We start from the raw sequence: 26,109 nt of genomic DNA on the forward strand, positions 1-26,109 counted from the left end.
TCTCTCTCCCTCCCTCTCTCTCTCTCTCTCTCTCTCTCTCTCTCTCGCTCCAGTTGTTCAGTGAGACTTTGTTTTATCCGCCGACGTCATTCATCTGGTCTGGACAGCGAGGCGCGAGGCAGCCCTCTCCTCCTCTCCGTCGTTAATTGTGTTTCCTACCGACTGACAACTTGTTTGTCTTTAGCGCAATTGGCTGCCCATGGGCGCTGCTGTTTGCGCACTCTGCTGCTCCACCGGCTGGGCTGTCCGGTGTGCCTCTGCGGTCGGTCGGGACGGTATCGGGCTCCGCTTTTATGAATGAATAACGAGACCTGGGGGGAGAAATGCGAGTGACTGCGAAACTCCCCAGCAGCCGAGCTCCCGGGGGGCCGGCCACCGATGAGAGGGATTAACGGCGGAGCGGAGCCGCGGCTCATTGCGGAAAAAAAGCCGAGTCTGACTGCAGACTGGCGTGGAAACGCACCGTGAGGGAAACGGGCTCCATAGCGTAGAGCAGCGGAACAAAACCGCGGTGACCACAATGTAAGTTGCTCTGAAGCTGCAACTCATTATGGGATGTAAGAGGGGGGGTCCTGGTATGGCTGCATGCTTTGATTTTTTTGTCAATATATCACAGCTTGATACATATGAATACAGCAATATTTCTTTATAAGAGTCTGATTTAGTGAACCATAACACCCGCTCAGGTGTAGCCTAATAATAATAATAATAATAATAATAATAATAATAATAATAATAATAATAATAATAATAATAATAATAATAACAATAATAATAATAATAATAACGGCCTTGCCAAGCTTCTTCTCAGATTTTCAGTGACATAACAGTGATGCACTGTCTCCGTGATAGACATGAATAATAAGGACCAGAGGAAACAGAGGTGTCTCCTCTGCCTGTATGCTGCTGGCTGATGCATCCATTCACTCTCATCCACGAGTTGTCTGGCTTGCAGGTCCATTCACATTGTGGCTCTGGGCAGCGAGTGCCCTGGAGGGGTCGGGCCTGGGGAAGAGATCATGGGCCAGGGGCAGCTGCAGGGAGGCCTGCTGTGGAGCTACCTGGGTCACGGAGCGCTGGTCGGACCCTGCGACCTGGAGAGCAGCCTGCACAACCCGGCCTTCATGGAGTACACCTCACGTGTCTTTGGAGATGTCACTGTAGTGGTTCGGGATTGTCCCAGCTGGGTAAGGGCCTGGTGGTTTGTTTGTGTGCACAACAGACTTAGAGACAGAGAGACTTGCAGGGGTGGATACACAAATTTTGCTCATTCATGTGTCCACCCTTTAGAGAGAGTCATTCTAACGTGTTGCTGTGTCTCTTTTCTCCTGCCCTCTTTAAGATGTGGTCCTGCTTGTGTGATACCAAATTTAATTTGGACTTGCACAAGAAGTGTAGGCCAAGCCAAGATGGCAAAACACACCATGAAAAAGTAGTGTCATTTTGCCAGAGCGTTGTCATTGTGAGAATATGTGCGTCACTTTTCACTCTGCCTCTGTTTCTCAGAAGAAGTACAACATTTCAAATTCCAAGGCCACTTGCCTTCCAGCACTGATTGCAGGCTTATAAGAATGGCTCTATTTTTAGGAGGACACTATTTCAATATGCTGTGCACACACAAAAAACTGATGAAAGAACTTTTGTTCTTAATAGCATATGAAATGAAGCACTGTTTTGATTTTGTAACAGCACTGTATGCGTCCTATTATAAGGCTGTCTAACCCTGTCAGGGGAGGTGCTTGGGAAAGTCTGTCAGTCTAATTCTATGTCTCTTTGTCCTTTTTTTATTCAAATTGCTCAAAGCTCTCTGAAGTGTTTTTCCCTGACTAATGAGTGGAATCAGGTTGGTTAAGAGCAGCTAGCCTCACACAGGTCCTGGGGGGTAAAGTCAAGAGATATACTTAGGTATTTAGGGAGACATAGAGGGGAAGGGTTGGGGTTATCTGAGGTGAGATCTGTGGTCTGGGTTGAGTGTGATCTTATGCCGGCAACTCTGAGTTGTGTTACTCATGTGTCTGTCCTCCTTTGACCTCATACTATTTATATTTGTTGTCCTTTTCTGGCTTCTCCAGGACCTGCTGGACAGCGACTGGGCCAGCGTGCGGAAGGTTCTTGAGCAGGCAGATATCCTGGTCATTAAATATTCAGTCACAGACAAACTGGCCTTCCAGCAAGTCAGGAACGGTTACGCTCCGAGACTCCGCCCACTACTGAGGCACTGGGGTGTGCCTGTCATCCTGGTCGCTGTTGGAGCGCGGCTGAATGGTGAGGATGGCTTTGCTCTGTGTTTTTGGTTGGCGCCAGAGTCAGTTTAGTTTTGCCAACAAAGCCTTGACAACTGACGGTTCCTCTAACACAGTGGTTCTCAAAGTGGGGTCTGGGGACCCCCAGGGATCCTTGAGGTGGTCCCAAGGGGTCCCCAACAAAAAGGGGAATAATTTATTTTCACTATAATTCTATCCAAGTAACATAATGACAGAATGTATGATTACTCTGGTCATGGGTTTCATACACTTTCTGTAATAAAACATCTAAAAGCAAAAATCCTATCAGATGGGGGTCGGCATGTGGAAAAGTTTGAGAACCACTGCTCTCAGTCATTACTTCATTCTCTGCTGTTTTACAGTTCATTTTCTGTTGCCTCAGTTACTGATTTTGATTTTGGGACAATATCATGTTCATCTTGTTGGTCTAGAGATATCCCTGTCTGATCCTTGTGTCCTCTAGCATGTCCTCACAGCAATGAGGAGGATGCTCATGATTAAATCTACTCTTGGCTGCCTTCGGGCTGTCAGCTTCCCGGCAGGAAACACACCAAAGCAAGACATAAAGTTTATATTTTAGGGCTGTTATAAGCCTTGCAAGCAGAAGAGAGCTACCACAGCACATGTGCAAGCTTAAATATATACACTGTCATGGCCCAAAAGTGCAGAACAACCTGACTTCGTCAAGCAGGAGAAGCACATTAGGGTGTAGCCTTACTGGAGGCTGCTCAACACATCAGGAGTGAACACACACATATATATATATTATATATATATATATATATATATATATATATATGCACTGCAGTGTAGATATACATATATGTATATAGATCAGTGCAAGTGTTTTTGCAGACACACTGACCTCTGTTGAATCAAAATTCTGTAAATAAGCTCATCAAATACAGCAGGTATTTTTAGCTTTCCTGCTCAACATACTTTGAGATCCTGTCAGCGCTGCGCTGCAGAATGATCACAGTGTAAGTCAGGTCTTTGGGAGAGGAGGAAAGAGAGGGAGTGGGTAGCTGTAGACCAGAGCCTTTGTTTGTGTTTTTGTTTGTGGCTGCTGTGAATATTTCTATGCTATCCCCCCATGACTGCAGAGAATGACAGCTGAGCTCTGAGCGCTTCCGCTGCTCGACTTCGACCACCTAAGACACAGCTGTGGCGCTGCCGTACGTGCATTAATGCAGCCATAAAACCAGCACCGAGCGCAGGAGTATAGACAGATTTATACAAGGGCACACACACGCACCCTCGTGCACACAAACATACCACTGATATGCCAAGTCACCGCCTGTCAGACACTCACACACTCCCGTTTTCATTCTGTCTCTTTCTTTCTCTCTCACACACACACACACAGACGCACACACCGTCTAGCTCCGTCTCTGTGTCATGCCTGTAGGTTATTAGAGTATGATTTATCAAACGCCTCAGCACTTAGCTGTGTGTCCCGCTCATTTTCTCTACCTCTCCCTGGCCCTCTTCTCCTTTGTGCAGTCTTTTTGTGGGCTTTTTTTTTCTCCTTCAAGCTAATCCCTCTAATTTTCTGTCTCATTCTTTCTCTTTGGTCTTTGGTCCCAGTGCCATAGCATGGCTGGTTCTAGTCCACGTGCCATTGCAGATATGCCATATCAAGATGATCTAGATGTTTTTCTGGTGGTGGTGGTTGGGGTGAGGGGGTGGGGGGGGGGGGACTAAGTGAAGATTTAAAAAGGGAGGCATGGAAATGGAAAAGACATCACTGTCTCTCAGAACAAATTAAGAAAACCAAAAATGTAATTATTTATTTTATTTAATGAAACGGAAAACGATACACACGCACTATCTCCCTTTTAAATCTAATGTTATGTTTATGTTTTCACTCTGACTGGAGAAATTAGGAAGAAGGGTAACCGCACCATAAAACCACACATGGTTGAAGCATCTGGTTGTGTTTTCTGTTCTGTTTTGCGAAATATTTTTTCTGTTTTTATTTGTTTTGGAAAAATGCTTTTAGTTAGTTAGTACTTTTCTGTCCAGTTAATAAGAAACTGGTATGAATATTAACATTTTGTATCAGACTATTTTGCTTGAGGGTATGTGTGGCAGTAAATTTAATTTTTTAGTTGAATATTTTAATGAATATGAACGTTGTGCTGAATGCTCTTTCTACAGACTGTATGCTATAGTCCGGTGCAGCTATTCAGTCAAACATGGGACTAGCATTGTCAGCATTAGTAATTCAATTATACTAGGTTCATGCTTTCTAAAAAGCATAATGCAATATCAATGACTCACCCATTGCTTGTCAGATACCTGCATACGTTTATTAGATTCTGCTATGTATACACTTTGCATTATTTCACCATTATTTCTCCTCTCTGTGTTCAGATGAAGGCCCTCCCTGTACGTGTCCGCTGTGTGCGTCTGACTGGAGCAGCTGTGTGCCTCACAGTGAAGGTCTGCAGCTGTCCCGGGACCTGGGGGCCACCTACCTGGAGTTGCCCTCTCTCAACCATGTGTTCGTGGGCCGTTACTTTGGCAGTGTGGTGAGTGAGGACATCATACAGGAGTCAAATCATTAAAATAGGAATTTAACATGGGGTCAGATGTCACCGCAGACTATTTATTCATGATATTTTTTCAGCTGCTGTGATTGAATAAGCCCTTAATTGCTTTTGTTGCATTGTGATTCTTATACTATGCTGAGCAGCTGCAATGCAAAGCTTTCATACTATTCCTATCAATTAAAGAACTCTGCATTTTGAGACAGATCCAGTATTGAATGAAGGAGACAAGGACTCTTCCAAGGAAGTTGTTTCCAAATCGAAGAACTGATGATGTAACAACTATTTTTGTGCCTTGTCTTTGAACTAAGGTGTGTATTTCTGTATTGTTCAGCTGGAGTACTTCATGATTCAGTGTCTGAAACACAAAGCCAAAGAGAGGCCAGAGAAGAGGCGAGGAAATAAAGTGAACGAGCTTCGTCCACCTCACTTGGAACAACCAGGTCAGAGGAAAACTAACCTGTGTCCTGTTGGTTTCTATAGAGTTTTAACTGTTTTTCAGCAAACTTTAAATGATTTTTCATTTCATTGAACTAATTTAATTACTGTTTCAATTAGTCATCTCATTTTTATATTATCAGGTAATTATTGTTTCTTAAAATCATCATTTGGTGTGTATAGATATCATTCAATTGAACTGAAGGGATTGTTTCTTCTTGAGCTTACAGCCATAAAAAGAGCTGAGCACAGAGGTTTTTATTCAGATCAATATCGTCTGTTCCAAACTGGAAATAAGAAGAGAGACAAGAGCTAGGTAGACCAATTTTATTCAATGACGTCTGAATCAATTTTAGACTGAGCTCTTTTCAGCACGAGACACAGCAACAACTGTGAGTTTAGTGCCTTGTTCTGAGGCAGCTCAGTGATTGTGGGATTGGAGAGGATTACTCATTAAGCTTATCTTCAACCAAATTTTCTTAATCAGTGTAGGTATTTGACCTGAACACCGTGAACTCCGGAAACATTTGTCCTGCCAGTACCATTTCTGCTGCAGTTTACTGTTTAGTGTTTTAAATTTTTATGAATATAATGGAGAATGTTGTTTTTATTGGCTTATTTGAAATTCAGGATTTTCTATTGTTTAAAACCGGCCACGAGTTTGAACTCAATTGCAGAACATTTTTAGTTTGTGGCAGCAACGTCCAGGCAGTTACAGATTTAAAGGAATAGTTCTACATTTCTGGAAATACGCATTAGATGAGAAGATTGATACCACTTTCGTGTCTGTGTGGTAAATATAAAGCTACAGCCAGCAGACAGTTAGCTTAGCTTAGTATGAATATTTTATTTTACGCCACAGACATGGGAGTTGTATCACTCTTCTCATCTAACTCAAGGCAAGAAAGTGAATAAGCATATTTCCCAAAATGTAGACCTATAAAAGGCCAATGCTAATCATGATCAAAAGAGTCTAAAACACAGAACCACAGACATGGAGTACTTGACTTTCTATTGATGAAAGTCATTTTAAAGCAGTTTTTAAAAATGTATTTGAATTGAAACAGAATATTAAATAGTCGAAATAATCAAGTACAAATTTAAAATTTCCAAAATTAACATAAAAATATGATAGCATCTAGTTTCACTAAATCACATACAAATTCATTCGTCTATTAGCACCACTACCACACCAGAGAAAGGACCCAAAACTCCCAGTATGATCGTTTTATTTTAAAAATGGGAATCCAGAGCTCCTTCTTTAAGAAGGTGATTTGTACTTTTAGCCAACTAACTGCACTCACCTGTAGTTAATTTTTACAACATAAACCACCTAAAAATATTAAAGGTAAACTACACTGTTAGACTAGTGTTAAATATTGATCTGAACCCTTTGCTGCTACATGTCTAAATCTGATGCATGACTGTCAGCTTCCAAAACAGGAGCTAGTGCTGGCGAAGTTATTGGAGCCTGTCCAACACCACCTTACTGTACTTACAGTGTAGCTTGCATTAAATATGACGGACACTGATTCAGGGACAGTAACGTTTTCACAGCCAAATCTGAACCCCCATAAAAAAAAGATGAGGTCCAGAGGTGCAGTGTGTATTAAGCATACATGGGAATATAATAGACAGTGATTTGCGAAGCCCTTTACCCCTCTTCTTTTACTCTCCTGCTCAGTGCTATTTCCACATTTTATAAACCTGAATTCATGAATATATGCAGCACAAAGTTTCTATGAAATCTTTCTTTACGGGTTGTTGCTCCAGACAGGCTTTCCAGCTCTGTACTTTTTTCATTGCAGCATTTTTCTCCTTTTTCTTGTTTTCATTGTTACACAGTTCACTGCAAATCATTTCTCTGTTACGGTTGTCTGGGTTTTTCCTACATCTTCTTTAAACATTAACCTTTATAAAAGAAGCTTTTAGACGTGTTTGTGTGCTGGGTTGATTTGGTTGCTTGCTGATGTTTTTTTTATTTTTTTTATTGCCAAAACAATCTAAAACATAACTAGTAAAGGTCAACTTTTAGTGTCAGTCCCTCAAGATTAAGAGACGCAGGGACAAATCCACTGTACAACGGGCACACATGACAACTTTATTTTAGTAGACCAGAATGCAGTGAAGCAGCCTCTGCTTGCATCTTTGCAAGTCTGTCATTAGTGCAAAGACAAACATATCTGGAAGCCTTTTTTTGACTTTTTTCTAACTTGAGCAACAGGGCACAACAGCACAACATGACTTTCGGCCTTTCTCTGCTCTGTCTTTCTTGAGTAAAAGATGTTAGTCTCTCTCTACCTGCTCTGTGTGCAGTGTAGAGAACCCCATTTCTCTTGAGTTGTCAAAAGTCATTGCCACAAAAAGGGGAGGTCACTAGTAGAAGTAGACAAGATATATTCAGCAAAAATGAACATACTTGAACTGTGAATCACAACGCCCCTGGACAGACGTTGAATATAACAAATTTGCTGGATTTTCCCTTTTTATTTTCTGAATCAGGACAAACTTGATTGTTCATTTACTCAACCCATCCTCCTTATCTTCCTCTCTCTATTCTTTACACCCTCCATGCTCCCTCCGTTCAGCACGTCTTCCCCCTATACGAGTGGAGGAGTCAAGCTTCTCCCAGGACATGCAGTGGTTGTTGGAGCGTGGCGTGCAGTTTGCCGATGTGGCTTTCTATGCTGGGGACTCTGGGAAAGAGCTGGGGTGGGCGCACGCGGCTGTGCTGTGTGCTGTCAGCCCGTACTTCAGACAGCTGCTCCTGGGGCCCAAGACCAGGTAGGAGACATATTAGCTTGTTCACAGGATTTAGCTTAATGAGCTATTTAGCCATCTAAGTCTGTGGCCAGGAGGAACTTACCTCTTCACTACAAACTCATCTTTAGTAGAACTGTGAAGGATTTTGTGCTGAATTTCATCTTCTGGTTTCACAGGGAACGTCCCCAGTCGCGGTGTGTTTGCAGAGAGCGGGATGGAGGACCCCATTCGCTGCTCTCCACCTGGGACGGTGGGATTATTGATGACATGCCACGATCAGAGGGACACCTGACTGGACGGCTGTCTCGTCTAGTGGTGAAGGACCCCCTCCTGTGTATGTGCTTGTGGGAGACTCTCATGTTCATTTACAGAGGTAAACCACCTGAAAACTGTGAAACATGTCACATAATTCCCAAAATTACAATTCTCCAAAGCCCAAGTTGACATATAATCACTTGTGTTGTCCAACCAACAATCCAAAACCCAAAGATATTCAATTTACTGTCATGTCAAGTATGAAAAACAGCAAATCTTTACATTTGAGAAACTGGAACTGCTGCTTTTTGGCATTTTTCTACAACCATTCTAGCAGCTTTGCTCATAAATCAAACTATTGGACAAATAGATCACCAAAGTTATTATAATTCATTCTGAGAGGAACATAAATGTCTGCAACAAATTATATGGCAATCCATCAAATAGTGGTCCAATGTGAACCTCATGGTGGTGCTGGAGGAACAGTCAGGGATCACCAAAGTCAACAGGCTTCGTCCACTGGGGACCATGTCTGCAATTCATCCAATAGATGAGATATTTCGGTTTTGCAGAATAATTTCCTGTTGATCGACTTATCAATCAATCTACTAACTGTTTCAACTAAATATAAAGTATGTATCAATAGACTAGACTCTCCTCTTTCTGGTCATTTTCAAAACAAAGCCCTGTCATAAGAAGAATCCAGGTACAATTAATATCAGAGTATACGACTGAAAACTTATTATGGTGTCTCCAGGTGTCTCCAGGTGGGTGAATCATATCTGAATTCTAGTGAATGCTGCTAAATTACTTCTGCACTCAAAGATGTAGAAACCTAAATCACAACAACAGGGCTGCAACAGAGAAAAGCATCCTGTCCCCTCTAATTAAAACCCTGAAGTTTCACTAGGGTGAAGTTGCCCAAACTGACTGTCTGGCACCAGGATCAGTTGCATGGGAAGTGCCAAATAGAAAGTAGAGATCAGAGTACAAAACTGTCTCCGAAACTGAGGCCAACATGCACTTGGTCCAGAGAAATCTGGGCTCAGCAAGTGCTACAAACTGCTTAAACTGCTGAATTGCATTTACCATTGATAACCCTGTTTAGATAATAAGATAATATGTTTTAGTGATGTTTTTTCGCATGTGTTCAGCCTTGATGCTTCCTGTTAACACTTTAGATACGTTCTACACACTACAACTGGAGTTTAAATAAGACTATTAGAGCTGGACTGACATCAGAGCAGTTACTCTTTTTTTTCCAGTAACTTAGATGTGATGATTAATGTCTCCTGGCAGCGCAGGGCAGTTTGTCTACTGTTGGGTCTTGTCCAGTGTTCTGTTATGCTGAGGAACAGAAATCAAACTAAAAGTCCTTGATCGTAAGCAACTGTAGTATTTTAATCTGGGACCTGATCATTTTTTTGTACAATAGTGTGATCTCACAGTGTTTTGTTAACCCATTTACACTTAGATGCCTAAGGCCTCTCATGATTCCTTTATCTCCACCGGGCTCGGCTCTATGAAACATTATAGATGTCAGTTAGGATGGATTGTACACAGAGGCACTGAGTCTTTGAAGAAACTGGACTTACATCATTTTGACAGCTAACAACATGTTGTTGAGAGAATTAAACTCTGTAGCCTGTTACAGTAACCTTGTATTTACATTAACAAATGATGAACTGAATGAGAAGGATTCAGGCATGTAGGGGCATAAAATCTTTACAGATGTTGTAAATTGTGGGACTTGCAAAATGCTCCGTAGTTGTGTATTTCTTTCCGCATATGAAGCCTAGTTAAACAGCCGTGTGATATTTTCTGTGAGTTCAGTGCCGTAATGAAAATCTACACAGTCTGCAGCTCAGAGTCTGCAGTGCTGTGCTTGCTGCATGTTAGATTGCCGCGGTCGTGCATGCCAGCTCTTCATCACACGCTGCATGCCGTGCAGGAGTCCTTATGGCAAAAAAGCTGTGTTAACATCTGATTCATAGCTCCTCACATGTATGTGAGCGGTACTGATGGTCTGAATGAACACACACGTACACACATACAGAGGCAGACACACAAACACATGAGCTCGGTGTGTATGTGTGCTGAGCGGAGAAGGAAAGAAGATTATAGGGTTAGACTGAGTCTGAGTGACTGTATGAATAAGAATAAGAAAGCCAGCGGTTGAAAGACGGTGGGTGCAGTGTATGTTTACACGCAGGCATATAAAAGTCCTTGAGTGGATTTTTTTTTTTGAGTAACAGGAGAGAGAAAACAAGGAGTGGAAAATTGTGAGTAAGGTGAGAAACGAAGGTGGTGGGACGTGAGGGTGAGAGAGGGGGCGGAGTGTTGAAGGAGAGGAGAGGTGCTGCTTGTGTTTCTGGGAGATAATATGATGGTGAGAGAGTGTTTGGGTGGTGTGTGTATGTGGTTTGGAGAGAATAGCGCAAAGAGGAATATGTGAGCATGTGTTGAGCAGAATACGAATGTCACGTTTCCATAAAACGCCACAGGGAGACAATGTTAAGTCTCATGTGAAAAATGACTAATGTTAAGTCTAAACATGGTGGTGGGTCTGATTGTATGTTTAAAATAGCTGACCTCACATACAGTCTATGCATTTCTGTATTTGTGCATTTTCTTGAATTGGCTAATCAGATGTGAATGCGTGCCTTCTTTGCCCACGGAAACATTCGCAGCACTGCGAGCCAGTGTTTGATCTTCGTTTCATAAACCCACAACAAGCTGTACTCTGCTTTCCTAGAGTTGAGACAAATGTTTTACGCTCTCAATTCAATTCTTTTGTCAGTTGTAACTAATTTAATTGGCTTAGTAGAGCAAATTTCCATAACAATATCATACCTCTGAAAACACACAGCGTGTTATAATTCCCTGCTCTGGGTTTTTGTGATTTGAGTGTGTGTGCGGACAGACAGCGGTGGACTTTGCTAGTGTGATGTTAACACTGTGAGACTGTGTCTCCTTGTGTAGTGTGCTGCTGAATTATTGAATTTGTCACCGGGTTGCTATTGTGTGTTTGTGCATGTTTAGCACATGTTTATGACACAGAGGGATTATTGTGTTGTGTGGTCACTCTGACCTCATCTAAGTCACATTCTAGACCACAAACCAGATGTTTTTGGAACAAAAATGGATTTAGTTTGTTTTCCTTACAGCTGAATGTAGCGTAAATTACACTGGTTTGTGTCTTTGTTTTGGGGATTTGACTAAAGTTAGGTTAAGGTTTAGAGTCAGGAATGTAGCAGTTATGGATAAGATTAAGGAAAACCGTTGGGGAATGAGTGTTAATCTGTACTAATTGTTCTAAAAATGATCCAGTCTTAGCATTTGTGTTTGTGTAAGAGGGTGAGAAGAAACACATCAACACTGAAACTTAGATGCGATCTAAGCATTTTGAAGTTTTTGCTTTTTTGCATATATTTTTTCCTTTCATTCCGTTCCCTTTCATCCCACTTCTTAACAACATCTACCAGTGCATCCAGTACTGTTTTTCATGTCTGGCTGCATCAGCACCACAGCTACCGAGCTAATCTCTCACCCTGCCTAAGAGGTGTCTGTGCTGTGCAGTGTCATTATCCGCCACCGTGTGTTGAGGTAATCCCTCTATCTGCCGAAATACCGTCATTATGAACTAATGATGAGCTAAATCCTGCCCAGTCCAGCTCCCTTCTTCCCTCGACAGTCTGTTTATGTCCTGGTGAGACAGAGCACGCCATCCCAATCAAGCTGCAGGCTTACATACAGGAGTATTCCTCTGAAGTGAATAAATGCAGCATCAATGTTTGCCTTTTGATAATGCAGTTTTACTTTGTCTTCTTTTGTGTTTTTAATAGTTTCACAAGTTCACCTTGTGCTGCGACTAAAAAAAGAGACTAAAATTATATTTAATTAAAACAAAATAAGACATATCAACCAGTTGAGGAGGCAGAATTATTATGGTCTTTGATGTGTTTTGTAAAGGCTCGTGGGTCACTGTTTCTGACGTTCTTGAAATCTGGACTGGGCGTCCCACCCATACCCACTGTAGATTATATAAGCAGACACATTTTTAGAACAAACCCACTTTGACAAAAACAGCCCCTCAATGTTGGGTGTAAGGTATGTGGGTGGTCAGAGCTCAGTGCCAGCTAGAGAAGAGTTTGCCTCTTTGTTTCTGTAAACTGTACTATTGTGGGTCCACAGAATCAGTGTGTTTGTGGATGTCTTGTAGGAGCGTGGGAGTGGGATCACCTCCAAGAGGCCCTGGAAGAGAAGTTGAAGAACTCGCTGGCCGTGGCTCAGCTTATGGAGCGCATACGATCACTCATCGGCAGAGAGAGGGTGAGGTCTCATATGTTCAAAATCACTCTGCTTACACGTTTATACTCTCTCCAATTTCTATAACACCTACAAATTCCATAAGGATTGCATAATCTTAGACCAGAATATACTATGGTGTGTGTGCGATATCAGCCCTCCCCAACAAAAGAGGTTAAATATCAGTAATGTGTAAAACTTGGTCTTTGAAGGTATAAACACGTTTTTGTAGTTGCAAACTAACAGTGCCTTAATTAGCAAGGCCTTGTTTAGAAACAGAGCAGTAATCATGTGGCTATAATTAGCATATTTACATAATTACTGCCCGTAATCAGCTCTCAGATACTGTGGGTATTAGCACAAAATAAACAAGAGACGCTCTCAAAGGAGCAAAAGCACGACACAAGATCTGTGAGGACTTCACAATGGACATCAGCTCTGAAATTCAACATGTCGTGTACTGTGTCTTTTTTAGAAAACATGAGGTGGCTCCATGTAAAAAGCCTTAGGCAGCAGACTTTAATATTTAGAGAGAGAACAGGAGATATGACATGGCTGCGTCTGACAAACCTTTGGCACCATGCATGGTCTACCAACCCATCTGGATAGAACTAGGTCTACCTGAGGAAGTGTTGAGACGAGCTGACACAGTGAGAGAGGGCTGGCCCGCTTTAACACAATGAGACATCCTAATGTCCTGTCATGATTTGATCTCGTCCTCCACAAAAATGCCCCCAGGTCGGCTGAAATTCGCTTTCAGTTCGCTTTCCATTGATTTACGAAATCAAAGAGGACTGATTCTACTGAAGACTGTGTTTGCCGAACACTCCCTCAGCAGCACAGCAATGCGAAAATATGGAGTTCTTTCTGCTTTCGTTGACAGAGAAAGGTCACATGATGGTAATGGGATGCTTTTATAACACTCATTTATGGACTTCAAATAATGAGTGCGCACGCACACGCACTCACACTCACACACACACACACACACACACACACACACACACACACACACACACACACATACACACAGACTGCTGGTTTCACATGCTGTGCTGTGCATTTTACTGTAAATACAAATATTGTATTATGCATTCTTCAAATGTCTTAAAACGCACATGATTTAGTTAATAATGAACTGCTTTGGACGACCATCTGGTTTCCAGTTTGTTTTCAGTGTTAGCCAGTTCCATCATTTGTCGTTCTTGGCATTGCAGTTCAAGTGTGTTTGGGTAGCGCTAAGCGAGACTGGCAGAGGGGCCATTTGTATTCCACAGGGGAGGTGGTATAAATGCACAGAATGGCAATTGCGCTGGTAACTAGTACCTGACACCCAGCAGAGGAATGTTAACCCTCTGTGTCCTTTCCTCTTCCTCTCTGCTGTGTGTGTGTATGTAGGGCGCCAGGGACACCCCAAGTGCACGGGCGGCTCAGCTCGGCCCCCAGACTCTCGTCAACCTCTTCAACTCCCCTCTTTACTCTGATGTCATCTTCATGGTGCAAGGTGGGTCCGTGCTGATCTGTGAGATGTACAAACATTTAAAATTGCATGCTCCGTCACACCGCAGAGGAAGGTCACATTTTATTAGCCTTGATTGAATTATGATCTCAGTCCCGGGCCTGGACATCCATTTGGAGACGAAATAAGATAAAACGTTCTGAGGGACGGGCTGCCTTCCGTCTCTGTCATGTTTCATCTCGCCAAAAGCTTTTCCATGAGCTGCATTTAGCCATTTCTCTATTAAAGGATCAAACAGAGAAATCCAGAAATAATGCCCCAAAGCCTCTCATAATCAATATTTATCTCATGCAAGGACAGATTTTCTTGTCCTCTTGCACCTCTGAGCTACAAGTTCAAAAAAGTTCAGGAAAAATTCTGCATGAATATTTTGTTCATTTCTGCTTTTTTTTTTTTTTTTTTTTTTATAACTTCGACTTGCCGATGGAGTATTGGCAGAGCTGTCACTGGCTGTGAATGGCACTTAATGACGGCGATTATATCAGGACTTGTGCGCAGGCTTTTTATGTCATTTGCTTCCTGGTGATTTAAATGGCCCATTATGACAGATCATTACTCATAAATCAAGCCAAACTGAGTTGCGTTATACTTCTGTGATGAAAGTGACATGTCAGTGATATTAGGACTGTTTGAAAAAGTGTTTGAATTTATAACTATCCTCAGAATTTTAAGATCAAAGATGTATTCTGTTATTATCATTTAAGATTCAACCTATTAATTATGGACAGTTTATACTCTCATGCATTCACTTCACACCTCTTTGGGACTTTCTCAGATGCTAAATTCTAAACCTAGATGTTAATTTTGCACGTGTGTGTGTGTGTGTGTCTGTGTGTTCTAGGGAGTGTATTGCCAGCCCACCGAGCAGTGCTGGTAGCACGCTGTGATGTCATGGCGGCCATGTTCAGTGGGAAGTATGCAGAGGCCCGGAGCCGAGTGGTGCCCATCCATGGTGTCTCCTCAGATACTTTCCTGTCCTTCCTGGAGTACCTCTACACTGACTCCTGCTGTCCTGGTGAGTTTACTACACACAGCTAAGACGTGTACTCAACGATACCACTATGACTGCATAAGATTAATGACCAAATGGCACCTAAAACACATCTCTAAATATAGCCAGAAAAGTGCGCTCCTCTCCTCTTCATCTTGTGGGCTAATTAAAGCCTGTAGCAGATTTTGTGTGGTGCTGGGACTGATTGCACTGGGAAACCCTCAGTCAGTGTGTTATTCATTCAGCCGCCTATAACTACTCCCTCAGGCTGTTGCTGCAAATAAAAATAGAGTTTGCTTGGTTTAATAAGGCACAATAAGTCAAAATAGATGGTTGGTTCAGATAAAAGTCACTTTAGATTCTATGGATCTGACCAACAAAATAAGACACTCTTTTACAGAAGGACAATGGACCTTTGATATCATTTTAATGTACTGTGTGAATCAGCACCAATCCTAAATCGGAAAACACTTGAGAGAGTTACAGCAGTGTTTTCCTCGAGGCCTTGCTCACTAAACGCAGCCTAAAACAAAAGCACAGATGACAAGTCCCATCAGCCATCTGTGTGACTGCGACATGCTGCCAGTGTCGGTCTCAGGAGGCGTGTGGAGAACAGCACTGAGCTTAAAATGAAATTATATTTAGTGGTGACAAAATCAAGCTGTGGCATCACTGCTTCATCTGCTTTTAATGGTGCCAGATCACAGTCCTGCACGTGTTACTGTTGTTGTTGTTGTCACTACCTGTCACACTGTGTGTTTAATTTCAAAGTAATTAGTGCCGATAATTCTCCCTGGTGTTGGAACCGAGCTACAGTACACTACATGCATAGAATGACATCTGAGGAGCTTCTACGACTGTAAAGTTGCATTAAACAATATTTTTACAGTATATGAAACTCCTTGTAATGTGAAAATTTTGCTTATAGTGTCAATCCCACTGAAAATCAACGCTCAGTCTGCAGCTTTAGTCACTTTCAGCTTGTTTTGGTTCAACAATTCGAATAATTCTGGTTCAGTGAAAATTGTAGGCATCTGTTCTCCGTACACAAGCTCACGCATCCCAACTGTACCCATCCAGTAACTAATGACAGAGAGTAAAAGTGAAAGACTGGCGAACACAGTTGAACATGCAGAAAGAGACTTAACCTTTATCGAGTGACCAGAGGGACTCCAGTTGATGATGTTTTTGTGTCTGCCACATGTGTAAGTGGGCAACTGTTTAGCCAAAACAACAGGATAAACTGATATATTAAAGTCCGCCCTTCAGCCAAAAATGTATTTTCTTCTTGTTCTTTGTTACTTGGATGTTTGAGCTTCACTGTGCAGAATGATGAATGTGCAGAGTTTGAAATATGGTGCCTGTTTTTACATTCACCTGCTGAAAGTGGAAAGTTTCTCTGTGCTCATTGAAAATCTGAGTTTAAGGCGTGTACCTACGAGCATGATTTGTGACATTGCAACTAGTTTGGCGCCAATCCAGGCCCAGTATGCAACTTACACAAGTGTGATGTAGAAACTCGAAGCGTCAAGTGCACAAACACTGAGAATGGACTTTTCCTTGAAGTAGGAGACATCTTGTGTCCAGCGGTTAAACTTTTGAAATTAAATTGTTTGCATAGTCATACAGTCTGACTTTTCTAATGAGAGAGAAGGAGGATATGTCATTTTAAGGATTTTTAATAAGGTAACTGAATATTTCTTGTGGAAAAAAACATGTTGGACAAAATTAATTATTACAAGCAGAGGATTTTTATACATCCTAAAACATGTCTTAAAGGTCTTTAAGGTCCCCTGCTAAGAGTTTATTTTTGAGTCTTTCTGCCCCCTAGTGGTGAAAAGTGCTAAATACATTTTTGAGTGACAAGATTTGCACTTGTGTGTGTGTATGCGTGTGTGTTTGTGTGCGCGTGTTTTCATGACATCCACAGTGATATCACAACTGCAGTCCCTCTTGAATCGAGCCTTACAACTACAGATGATTACAGATTCAGAAAGCGCAAAAATGTGATGTGTTATGTAACAGAGAGTCATATTATACCTGTAACTTATAATTACTGAATGAGTTACCTACAACACTTGCTGCAAGCCTCCTTTGTTGTATTGTTATATAGGCTAATGAAGACGCTGAATAGACAATGCAAAGGAACCAGCTGGTGTGATGATCCCTTTATTCTGTGGCATGAGATGTTTTGATGAAAAAATCATTAAAAACATCAACCAGCAACCCTTAAGATCCAGCTTAGGTACAAAGAGGGTAAGAAAGCTGTTTCCAGAGATGCAGCTTGATGTTGTGTCGTGGGAACAGGAAATTAAAGTCACGCAACAGCTCCAGAGGCTGCAGCCACTGCACTGTTATGTAAGTGCTCAGCATTCAAGGTCAAAGCAAGGTAACACACCAGCAAAAGGAATGGTGTGAAATCAAATGACGAGCATGATTCCAGCATTTCATTTCAGAGAAACACTGCACATATGATAGCAGAATACACTGCCAATGTTGAGTTACATATTTAGAATATTGTGCAGCCAATATATAACAAAACCTCTGTATGACTGTTGCTCAGACTGTGCATCAACCTGTCAGAGAAGCATGCAGAGAATCAGTGTTTACAGCAGGCTGCAGAAAGATGCTGAGGGTGGTGTTTGACTGACATAAATGGCAGGAATTGGGTTACATCAGGAGTAATTCTAGCTGACATGGTGACATTACATAATAGGATTGACGGCACAATGTTTGTTTCTCGCACGTATGTAAGGATGTCATTAGACAGCTCAGAATGAGCAATAGGAAATTAGTTATTGATATGTTTAATGTGATTTGACTAATGAGTTGGATTCAAAAGCACAGCTAAGAAGTCGTCCATGTGAGGATAATGTGTGCTGTAACCATAGAAATCATGTGGCTTTTATTAAGAGATTTGCATGAAATTTATGCACAGTCAGAGGTTTTACACAACAGGTGGTAATATTTATTGCCCTGAGTAAAATATGACTAATAAATTAGAAATATAATGGCTGAAAAATGTTGATAATAATGTTTGTATTCTTGTTTTGTGATTAATAGCGTTTCAGAATTGTGTTTAAGGGCTTGACATACATTTCTTGATTTAGCTCATCTTGTCTTTTTTTGTGAAGCACTTTGCAAGACTATCTAAGAAAAGCGTTGTATGAACATTGTTTCTGAACCATATGATAGCTGAACATAGCATGTGATACTGTAGCCGAGCCATATTATGCACTTCAGTTATGTCTTAATTTTCCAATTACAGCAGCATTCATTGAATGGTTACTTGAGGGGCAGTGGAACAAGCACAACACTGCCATATTGTCACCTCAGATAGTTGTTATGGTGAACGTTTCAGCAATCACTTGCCTGTCTAGACATCTAGTAGACACAGAGCAGCATTAGCATTTATTTGGAGTCGTGTTTCTGGCCACCTGGCGGATGGCGTCCAATATTCACTGTCTTTATCTCTGTTTTGGTCTTCACCAGCTCCTAAGGGAAATATCTGACTCTTAAGCTTCTAAATGCCTCACACTGTTCATCAGCTAGTGGATAACTTGGGTGTCTTTAGGTCCCAGAAAGGTAGCACAGAGTGAGTTTATCAGAGCTTTTTTTTTTTCTTACTGCAGCAAGAAACAAGGTTGATGAGAGCAGAGTTTGTGTCTGAAAACCAAAACAATGAGGGGAGCTGCAGAGTCTGGTGATAATTCTGGGGCAACCCTTTTCACATTACACCTTTGATCGATTGTTAATATAAAAATAATGATTAGTGCAGCTTTGACATCAGTTTTTTTTTGTTTAAATGTCACTATTTTTTATGCTTTATTAACAACGTATTATATACTCTTTTTACAGTGAGAGGTCAAAGCATTCAACCATGTTCATTGCACTCTTTGCCTTGAGTACACTGTGCAAATAAATAAACTTACGGTTAAGTGCCCTATAAAAACGTTGCTTTAAGTGGACAATTTAATGGATATGCAACATATCTTAAATGTTAATTGGTTGTGTTAAGCTTTAATGAACAATCACAGTGTGGTTCTGATCAAATTTATTACAATGACTAACAATCATTAAGTCAGGCATTTTCTCTGGTTTCTTCTGAATGTGTTTAAAAAGTGTGTCCACCTATTGTTGTTTATATCTAGAACAAACGTACTCTACGTGACGTGATGTATAAAACATACTACATATATACTAGACGGTGTTTTGTGTGCGTGTGTGTTTGTGTGTCCAGCCAGTGTGCTGCAGGCCATGGCCGTGCTCGTCTGCGCCGAGATGTACCAGGTGAAACGACTGCAGCACCTGTGTGAGGTGTGTGTGTGCGCTTACCTTCAGAGCATGCCCAGTAGAGAGCTGTCATCAACAGGTATCAGCGTGGTTCGACTACTCCGCCGAGCAAAGGTCAGTGCAACTTTGAGTATGTGAGGGTAAAAGAGGGCAAGAGAGATGATTTGAGAGCATGAACAGACCTCCAGGAGGTAGTGTGTCTGAGGAAACCACTTACTACTTCATTGTTATGTAACATTTCCTTCAGCCACTGAGATGCTAATTCTGTGTATAAAAGAAAACGTAGTTGTTTGTCAAAGAATCACCGAGTGCCATGTGTTGTTGAGGCAAGCTTAATCTTTTAACTTGCAGTTGCTTTAGGCTTTGTCTGCTACAGATATTCATGTTTTGCACATTTTAAAAAGCTGAAATTCTAAAGAGAGTAATTGTTATTCTGCATGTTGTCTCTGTTTCAAGTGTCACAACGCAGAGCAGCTGTACGTCTGGCTCCTCCACTTCATCGCCAACAACTACCTGATCTTCAGTCACAAACCTGACTTCCTGGAGCTCTCAGGTCAGCGTGTAAACTTGTAAACAAGTATCGGACTATTCTGAATAAGCCTCCTGAGTGATGGTTATGCAAACTAAAACTGCAGCACAGACTGATAGCACAGTTGAAGTGCCCATTTCAATTTTAGAAGGCTTCAGACTTTAAATTGAAAAATAATTAGGTCAGAGGGCCTCCAGGCTTTTTAGGATCTGCTGTGTTTTTTTTGAAACAGTGTATGTAGGTTAGTCCGTCTCTCTTAGAAAAAGTGTGAATGCCAGGCTTGTTTTCAGTTTTTTTTGTCAAATGGCCCACTGGTGTGCATAATACATGAGGTGTAATCAAGGTGTCCACTCATCAGTTGGTAAATGGAATTAAATAATAGTTACTATCTTCTCACTTAATTCATTTTTAGAGAATAAGTGATCTTGATCTGATCTCAGACACCTGTGACAACCTCTGTATTTTATGCTACACTGCCATAGAGAATATGGCAGTATTTATGTGCACTGTCTCATCATACAGCAGAATCTGCTGTATGTATAAGCTGATACATTAAAGCTGGAAAATAAGCTTTGTGTCATCTGTGCAATAGCAGCCCTTCAGAATGAAACCTGCTAACAGTGTTTATGTTTGAGGGCTTGAGGAATACAGATTATAATACTCTGATTGTTTCTCAGGTATTATAGTCACATGTGTTTAATAAGCCACATAAAAGCAATTACAGACAGGCTCGTTAAAAAAAGATTAACTGCAGCATCGCTCCTGTAAGGTGCAGTAGCACATTTTATTGTCATCATTAGTCATACACACAAAACTCATTAAAGTTCACTGGACGGGTACTGAAGGGCACAAGCGAAAGTCAAAGGCCAAAATAAAGAGACAGCACATGATTGATCACCACTGGTCTTCAGTTGCTTGTTGGTGTAAACAAAGTCATATCAGATATTTCAGCCTTGTTGGCCGTGTTCATGGCAACAGTCCAAGGAGTTATTACTGTATGTGTTTGTGTGAGTATGTGCCAAGTATAGTAAATACTTCATGCAACTGTTTTATCAGCAAAGCATCCTATAGTCGGTGTTTGCGGTAGTTTACTTTTATGATATGTCTTTGTGTTTATGTGTTCTAGAGGAGGAGCGTGAGCAGGTGGAGAGGCTACGCTGGCCGTCCAGAGGCTACCTGCAGGAGCTCAGCGAGTACCAGCAGCGGCGACGCAAACTACGCAAGTCCCGCTGCATAGTCATGTGACCCCCACCTGGATGCCGAAACCCTGTGGAGAACATGGTGGTGGTGGTGGTGGTGGTGGTGGTGGAGGTGGGTGGGGGGGAAGGCAGGGGAGAATACAGGGGAGAAAATAATGACAAAGAGTGAGACGAAGAAACAGAACAAACAGTTTTTAAAGTCTGTCCTGCTGGTTGAAGGTCTGATTCTGAGAGACCCTGCTGCAGTGGAAACGTCACAAGACTCCTTAACCAACAGGACAGTTTCATCGAGCAGTGACATACACCACTGCGACACGCCTCTCTTCCCCCCCCCCCCCCCCCACCCCACCCCCCCGGAGCAATGACTCTGTGTCCTTTGCATAATGACTATTCCATCATGGGCAATGCAAAATGACAGATCCTTAAAACCCAATATGAATATAAAATGACTGGCTGGCCACAGGCTCTGTGGGAGATTATATTTCTATCGGTGGATATAAAATGGTGGATTTCAAAGCTGCAAAGTGACACAAAATGGCTCCGTTTGGAGTACAGATACATCAAATGACCATACATCTGTTGGAAAACAAACCAGGGTCATATGCAGACTGGTTCAGACAACAGTAACGGATAACGCGACTTCAGGTTGAACAAGCAGGAAGGTGTTTTCTTCTCTACTCGACACCTGGAAGTCGGTATGTGTATCCTCTGTATGCTGGACACAGGGCTGCTCCCTCTCCAGTCAAACCATGGCCTATGACACATCGGTGTCCTGTTGGATCTAAAAAAAAAATAATGTGAACATGCAGCATAATCATTTCTCAAGTTGAAATAACTCTTGAGCGTCTCACTTTCCAGTGGCTCGATTAGTATTTCAGATGAGCGGTGACCTACATTAACACAGCGGAAAGTGTGAAGCAACTAGTAATGCTGCTGGTGGCGCGTTCATGCTCATTTTCATCTGTAATCTAACAGAAACTCAGATTAGCATACGAGCAGGACCAATTTAATTACAGTTCTTTTGCACACATTTATTAGATTCTTTCAGATCTATAATGCAACATCAGTAAGTGTCTCAGAACCGATTTTATTGGAATACATTGTGGTCGTAGTCTGTGTCAAATGAGGCCATCGCACTTTCATTCACAGTTAAATCTTCAAATTAAACTAGCCTGTATTAAAAATCATGTGCTCCATACACCAAATCAACAACAATAATCAAACTATGTATTTTTTTTTTTAATTTTTATTTACAGCGCGTGAGCAGGATATTAACACTGTGTCCTTTGCAGGTTGATATGAAATAATGTTAAACTGTTCCTTATCTGTTTGCAATAATAAATAATAATAGTCTGTCTATGTCTGTCCCACAAAAAAGCAAAAGCCTTTTGTAGCATTAACATGTACAGAAAGGGGTAAACAGTTGGGAGAAATATCATATCATGAACATAAGTTGGTACACTAAAAGCCACAATGCCTCTGGGTGGATACACAGTGTTTATTTGATCCTCTTCTTTAATTTGAGAGGTTGTTTTTAATCATAATGAGATTATGATTTATTGGTGCTGCAATTATTTTTGTAAACTATACTGTGTGTGAACATTTCTGGGTTTTTTTTGTTGTTTTTTTTTACATTCAGAGGAGATAAATGGGTCAGTTTATTTTACAGTCTACTGTTTCACTGATATCTACTTAACAGGTGTAATCAATGCTTCACTGTAAGACAACTAATCTGTCAGATAAACCAACAAACTTAATGCACAAAAACATTCATAGTGACATTGTGCAGGTATTTGATAGTGAACAAACAGCGTGTAGCTGTATTTGTATCCAGTACTGCAGCAGCAGGCTGTACATATCGGACAAGCAAGTAACCGCTGATAGATTTTGACGGTAATGATATCGGACTGCTGCTGCAACACAACAATCAATGCAAGTGTGTAAATCCAAAATCTTCTCTTAGGAAAAAAAAAAAAACAATCAGTGAACAGCAGCTGAAACACTGGACTGTAAAACAAAGTGTGTCCAAGTGCTGCATCCACACTCGTGGAGACACACATGTGGCTCCACAGGGCCAGTGTTGTACAGACTGTAGATAACATGACGTCTGACTTTAAATAAAGACATGTTTTAGAATGAACATACCACAGACTTCATGAATGTCTGTACTCTGCTGTGTGTGTACAGGTGTGTGTGTGTGTGTACATTTTATGGATTACGTTTTCTTCTATCTCTGGTATTTTAGCCAGTTTTACATACAGATATATGACGAAACAAAAGCTAACATAAAGTGTGTTATAGTCATGGGGGCATCATGAGCTTAGAAACTCTACATGTCTCAACTTTTTGGTTGGATTGAGGTCTGGTGAGATCATTTTGATACTCATTAAACCATTCAGTGAGCCCTTGTGCCCTGTGTGGAAGCGTCTACATTAATTATGTTTCTCAAGTCATTTATTCAGGGTTTGCCTTTAACTTGTCACCCATCTGTACATTTCCATCAGGATGTGATAAACTATGGGCTTAGAGCAGATTTTACATCTGTCTTTACAACCAAACAATTAGTTCTTTCATCTTATTTCCCTTCATTTGTTCATTTCTACACTAATGAGAGCTTTCTGTTACTAATTCATGCGCTTGCTCTGGATCCTCTGAGCACCCACCTCCTTTTCTTGTGGGCTACAACAAATGGATTCCCTCTTTCACTCATTTGTCTTTTACTTTTCATGAATGTCTATACTAAGGCACAGGAGTGTGTGAGTCTGTGCGGTGTCCTGTACCTGCAGGTCTTCAGAGGGTCACTGCAAGGCTCCAATAGACTGCAGCATGCCCTCCAGTTTACCACTCCTATGCAGCGCCTCTACATCGCTGCCGCCTCCGACGCACTCCTCACCAATGAACACCCGTGGGACCTACAATCAAATGAATACAAGAGAATTGGGGATACTCGATTATTTTCAAGGTTACGATACATGCCATGAGACAATATACATTGATCTCCTGTCAGAAACTCTGCCATACTGTTTCTATCTTGGTAATTGTCCTGTAACATCTCTGGATGTGTTGCAGGTCAATATGCAGGACTGCTTTATGACAGAATTGGGTAATTATATATATATTTCTTATTTTTGTGTGTTGTTTGGTATAAGTTTTCCTGACTGATTTTCCATAAACTTTACTATATCAGGATATACAGATACAGCAATATATAATTAGATATACCATGATATTCTATCTTATCAGCCACCCCTATTAATGCATGCAAAGACATAGCCGCAGATCAGCCCTATAACCCCAGTTGTCTGTGAGTGACTGATTGACTGACTGAGTGATGAAGTTACACCATTGGTCAGCCAGCTGTGTTGGAGTTTCCTCATTGGCAGTTCATCTTTCAAAATGAATCGGAGCAAGATGATGGAAGCGGAGGGCAGCAGTGACGCAGAGTGACTGTGTTTCCTGCTCTGAGCTCTGACGCTCTCAGCTCTGGTGTTAAAAGCAGTGAAGTCGGCTAAACTCCTCTTTAAACAGACACGTACCAGTGTCTCTACCGTCTCCTCCTCTACCATCCAGTGTGATCGACTCTCAGCCAACAGGAGAGACGCTCTGTGGTGCGTTTGGATTTTATAACTGAATACCAGGATGCTAGGTTTTTATTTCTCTGATGTTTTCACATCTCAAATGATGAACAACAGCATTAAAACAGGATTCTTGCAGGTAAAACATGTGACTCATGTAGTTGTTACAACAGTTCAGTGCTCTGCAGGTGCACTTGATTTGACTGTAACTGCAGTTACTGGGTGGAGATAAGCCTCCTGAATTTGCACCTAAAATGCTGTCAAAACTGTCATTTACAAGTTCCACCACAGCCTCTCCATGATCATCGACCAGGAAAGAGGCAGAAAAAAGGTGCATAGAGGCAAACCACACAGTTAAAGCACCCCAAATAAAACCATCACTCTGACAAAACACTCAATACAGAGTGAAAAACGAGAAACATCCACAGATAGAAACAGATGAAAGAGCAGGAGGAGTTAACAGGTAATTATAATAGTTAAAATTAGAATTAAAATAAGTTCTCTTTCAAATCAAACATCCCAAGACATGAATGGAAAGTATTGTTCTGGCAGCTGCATTTATAACGTGGCTTAACCATGCCACGTGATATGCTACTTCAGTACAATTTACCAGCAAATATTACTGGGACCACTACATAAAACTGCAGATGAACATTTAATATCCAGGAATTCACATTGTAGACACTACCACTGACTAGACATTGGCCATCCACGGTCGGTCCAGTCATATACTGGGTTTTGGATCTTGACGTGTCTTTATACTTTGCTGAGTCATGTGAGGTCATGTTGTGTTTTGCATGCAGCAGTTCCTCTTTAAGACGCCCTGATTTATTTCATAATGCTCAACTTTTGATGAAATCTCATCCTCAACCATTTACAGACTTCATGGGGAAGTGTAGTGAAGTAAATAAACCAAAAACAGAAAGGTGTCTTAACTGTTGATATTAGCTAATATAGCTAGCACTGCTATGAAGTCTTGTATATGAACACAAACATGGATTTATTAAAAGCTCAACTTCCGTCAGTTCACGGAAAACGTGATTTTTTATCACCTGTGGCGTCACTGATATGTCGTCCAAATAACCTTCACTGTTGTTTCTGGAGGTATAAATAACTTAATTGGACATAATTCAGATGAAACTGTCCAGTTGTTTACAAAATGCTCACCGTGCGGGCTCCGGTCAGCTCCAGGAAGTAGTCCTGCATGCTGCCCATGTCGCTGCGGCCGCTTATGTCAATGCACTCTAAATGTCCCGGTTTGAATTTGTATTTGGACAAAACGTCTTTGGCCATGATACAAAACGAGCACGTGGGCTTGATGAACAGCACCACTTTGTCTCCTTTGATTTTGGTTTGCACAAATTGCTGCGCCATTTTCACTCTGCCGGGGGGAGTGAAGTGGAGGAAAAAAAAAGAAGCAAAG

The 26,109-nt window shown here is 41.4% G+C and overlaps 2 protein-coding genes across 2 annotated transcripts; one reads left to right on the top strand and one right to left on the bottom strand.

Annotated features, from left to right (window-relative positions):
* The first annotated feature begins 22 nt into the window (after window positions 1-22).
* Window positions 23-21,157, top strand: rhobtb3 (Rho related BTB domain containing 3). Its single transcript, XM_044348421.1, has 13 exons — window positions 23-522; window positions 956-1,187; window positions 2,073-2,265; window positions 4,641-4,798; window positions 5,151-5,259; window positions 7,843-8,038; window positions 8,194-8,390; window positions 12,495-12,604; window positions 13,979-14,084; window positions 14,941-15,114; window positions 19,331-19,497; window positions 19,840-19,936; window positions 21,039-21,157. Coding segments are annotated over exons 1-13 (1,860 nt in total). The 5' UTR covers window positions 23-520.
* Window positions 20,673-26,108, bottom strand: glrx (glutaredoxin (thioltransferase)). The gene is made up of 3 exons (XM_044348423.1): window positions 25,854-26,108; window positions 23,892-24,023; window positions 20,673-21,179 (listed from the first exon to the last, which is right to left on the bottom strand). Exons 1-2 carry the CDS (start codon window positions 26,058-26,060, stop codon window positions 23,910-23,912), a joined length of 321 nt encoding a protein of 106 aa, XP_044204358.1. The 5' UTR covers window positions 26,061-26,108; the 3' UTR covers window positions 20,673-21,179; window positions 23,892-23,909.
* Window position 26,109: the final 1 nt, after the last annotated feature.

Source organism: Thunnus albacares, chromosome 4 (assembly GCF_914725855.1).
Source record: "Thunnus albacares chromosome 4, fThuAlb1.1, whole genome shotgun sequence".
In the NCBI taxonomy this organism is placed as follows: Eukaryota; Metazoa; Chordata; class Actinopteri; order Scombriformes; family Scombridae; genus Thunnus; species Thunnus albacares.